At 36.7% G+C, this 3640-nt stretch overlaps 1 protein-coding gene across 1 annotated transcript; it reads right to left on the bottom strand.

The window, feature by feature from the left end:
* Positions 1-579: 579 nt before the first annotated feature.
* LOC107192060 (piggyBac transposable element-derived protein 4-like) lies at positions 580-1434 on the bottom strand. Its single transcript, XM_015581246.1, has one exon. The coding sequence runs from the start codon at positions 1432-1434 to the stop codon at positions 580-582; it is 855 nt and encodes a 284-aa protein (XP_015436732.1).
* Positions 1435-3640: the final 2206 nt, after the last annotated feature.

Here is a 3640-nt window from a genome sequence, read left to right as displayed (position 1 = left end):
AGAATTTTTTCGAGTTTACTCTGACGTCTGCATTTGCGTCTGATATTTTTGAAATGTAGGGCCTAAACAGGATGGTTTCGCATTTATTGGTGTTTATTTTCAATTTCCAAATTTCAAAGTAGTCCTGTACCTTATCAAATATGTCTTGTAAGTCTCTTTTTAACCTGTTAACCGGGGAATTCTCCTTTTAATTACGCAACATATAACGGGCGCGTACTCTTTCACTAGGACGTGTCAGTACGTCACGCCCGGAGGACGTAATTTCATATTATTATTTTTTTTTATTTATGCTTAAAATAAATGAAAAGACTATGAAATATATATTTTTTCGTTTATTTATATATAAAGCACAAAGGAAAATACAAAATTACAAACAAATAGAAAATAATACCAACAAAAAAATGGAAACATCGAATTAAAAAATTACAAATTTTACAAACAATTATAAAGATTACAAAAAACATATATTTTTTATTTAGATACACAATAAAAAAGTTAACAATTACAGAACAATAAACAAAACCACACAAATAAAATAGAAATATTGAGTTTAAAAAATTAAAATATAGATGTAAAAATTCAAAACTCAACTTCCTTGTGAGATATTTTAAAACAATTGTTGATACATAGTGCTACCTTACAATCCGGACACCAGTATGTAGATTCTTTCCTAACACCTTTTTTGTAGCAAACTCGGCATTTCCTGGATTTTGTTTTTCCTATATCGCTTTTCATTTGTTCTGGAAAATGCCTTTTAACTAAGCGTGATGGTTTAGGTGTAGAGCTGCTTGTTGATGTCTTTGGGTGGGTTTTCACTATGTTGTTATCTACCAATTTCTCTACACACTCTATCAAACAGTGTAATCGATCCAAATGACCTTTATCTTTTTTGTATATAATATATGCATTGAAGCAGCACATATCAATTAATCGTAGAAAAATTGTTTCATAATATTTTTTTAGCCTATTACGGGCAGCCGTGTAGGCCACCATAACTCCATCTCCCAAATCTACGCCGCCCATATTCTTGTTATAATCCAGGACAACATTCGGTTTTTCTTGCCTCCTTCCTCTCTTTTCAATCATTGTCTTTTCGTCATTATGAATAGAACTGAGCATCAATACGTCTTTTTTATCCTTCCACTTTAAAACCATAAGTTTGTCTTTGAATCTTACTTTATGTTCATTTTTCTGTAATTTTTTTGTTTTTATTTCACTGGGGATTCCGACTCTGTTTATCCTCATTGTTCCAACAATGTCTGTATTGTTTTGACACAAGAGTTTAGCCAAATGAATTGACGTGTAGAAATTATCTAAGTAAATCCTATACCCTTTATTCAGTAAGTCATGTGTTAACTCCAAAACAATTCTTGTTGATTGTTTTTCTTGTGGGTAGTTTGAACCATAATTTGTGTCCTTGCCTGTGTATAACATTCTATTTTGTACGTATCCAGATTGGCTTTCACTCAAAATAAACAACTTCATTCCAAATCTAGCTCTTTTTGTAGATATACAGGGTGTCCCAAAAATGTCCTCCGACCCGGAAATCGGGCACTCGGGGGGTGAATTGGAACAACTTTTTCCTTAGCGACAATGTAAACTGAGGCTGCGTTACCGAGATATTAACGAAAAACCGCGACCAATCAGAGCGCGAGTTTGCCAGCCGAGTTCCCGCGCTAGCGGTGGCTACGCGCTACGCTTGTACTACGAAACTCCGAACAAGTAGGTCACCATGCATCGCAGGAAACCGCGTATAATAATAACAAATAAACAAGACGTAACAAATAAAATCATATTTTTTATCATCTGTCTTTTGTTATTTAAAGAGATTAATGAATGAAACGTAAATGTAGGCAAATTATGTGTAACGTAAAAAGGCGAATGCACATTTACAACTTTGTAAATTCCTTTTTACGAATTTGTAAATTTCCTTTTCAAATAACGTGTGAACGAAAAGGTAATGTAACAGAGAATAAACGAGAAGTGATTGTAGTTCGGTGAAATTAATAAAACAATAATGACCAATAAACTGAATAGAACTCACCCTTACGGAAATTCACCTGCAGCGTAGAAACCTGCGTTAGTAGGTCAGTGTACCGAGCTTGGGCATCGACGGACGAAATGATTTATGGCAGGGTAGAGTCCATGCCACAGGTGATCGCAGGTATGCGACACCAGCCAACGTTAAGAGTTGCAACGTCCAGTGCCGCCGGGTTAATCCATCGAATATGTATTCACTTCACTGCACTGCACTAACACTGATCACCCGACACAATAACTTAATGTATTTTTAATCCAACGTGTTGTTCCTACGTTAGAAAAATTCGTGGCCCCGGAAAGGGCCGATTGTTTTCAATTTTTCAGATGTTTTACGTAACCAAACACTTGCACAGCAACACCCGTATATCCGTCATTGTGTACGTAGCACCATAACATTGCGTAATACTCCCGTGAACTGAACATCTCTGTCGCCCGATTGCTAAACGAGTGACAGAATTTTTCCGAAAGGGCTTCCTCTACCCCCAAGTAGTTTCCCATTGTTACATTGTGAGTTCACTCCCACCACGACAAGATTTGGGTAAAACGAAACCAACTGTTCTAGGATAACACGTGCTTTGCAGAAGTGCGAGGAAAGAACCGTCGCGCAGTTTCTCCAAGGCGCCGTAACCCGTTAATTTATTGCCAGGGTACGTACTGCTTCGAGATAGAAAACAGACATCACGTGCATCGGCTTGAAAATGTCCGAAATGAAGAGGACCACCAACGTATTCCTTGCTTCGAGTTGGAAAGTACAATGTACATTGTCTATCTCGAGGAGCAGGGAAAAAAATTTAGCGACACGTGTAAGTTGACGCTGCTTGGACCTGACCGACCACCCTTGTAGAGGCCGGAGCGGAATTTTCGGTTATTTATGGCTCAAAATCTTCGGCCTCGTAGTAATCGTGAACTCACAACAGAATTGACAATCGACAATTTTATTACAACTCTGTGAAATTGTAGTTCTCATGAAAACATTTCATACGTATTTTTTTTTAGTATTCCGTCAAATATCTCGGAAATTATTAGAAATATAAAAACCGGAAAATTTGCAATATTGTGTTTGATTTGATATTGAATGTAGCTATATCATTGAATTCCAGAATAATTCCTTTCTTTAAACAATCTTTCGCCGCCTCCTGACAGTGCGCGGTGCAGGTAAATCCAAAAAAATACTACCGTATTCGTTGAACTCTTTTCCGTAAATCATTGACACTGATATAGCTTTTAATCTCATTGAAATAGTCTGGACCGTTACGAATACCGTCAGTCGACTGTAATAGTGGAGCGCCCGGTTCTTTTACCTGAACCAGGGCGCACCGCCCTCTTCAATAGGTTACTACTGCGTTAATATAAACCGCATCACCCTACCGATAGGCTTATTTTATGGAAAAGAGTTTAACGAATACTTTAGTATTTAGAATAGTACTTTTTTGGATTTACCTGCACCGCGCACTGTCAGGAGTCGGCGAAAGATTGTTTAAAGAAAGGGATTATTCTACATTCAATATCAAAAGAAACACAATATTGCAAATTATATGATTTTTATATTTCTAATAATTTCCGAGATATTTGACGGAATACTAAAACAAAAATACGTATG

This window comes from Dufourea novaeangliae, unplaced genomic scaffold (assembly GCF_001272555.1).
Source record: "Dufourea novaeangliae isolate 0120121106 unplaced genomic scaffold, ASM127255v1 scaffold280, whole genome shotgun sequence".
NCBI lineage: Eukaryota > Metazoa > Arthropoda > Insecta > Hymenoptera > Halictidae > Dufourea > Dufourea novaeangliae.
This window is presented reverse-complemented; position numbering and strand designations above follow the sequence as displayed.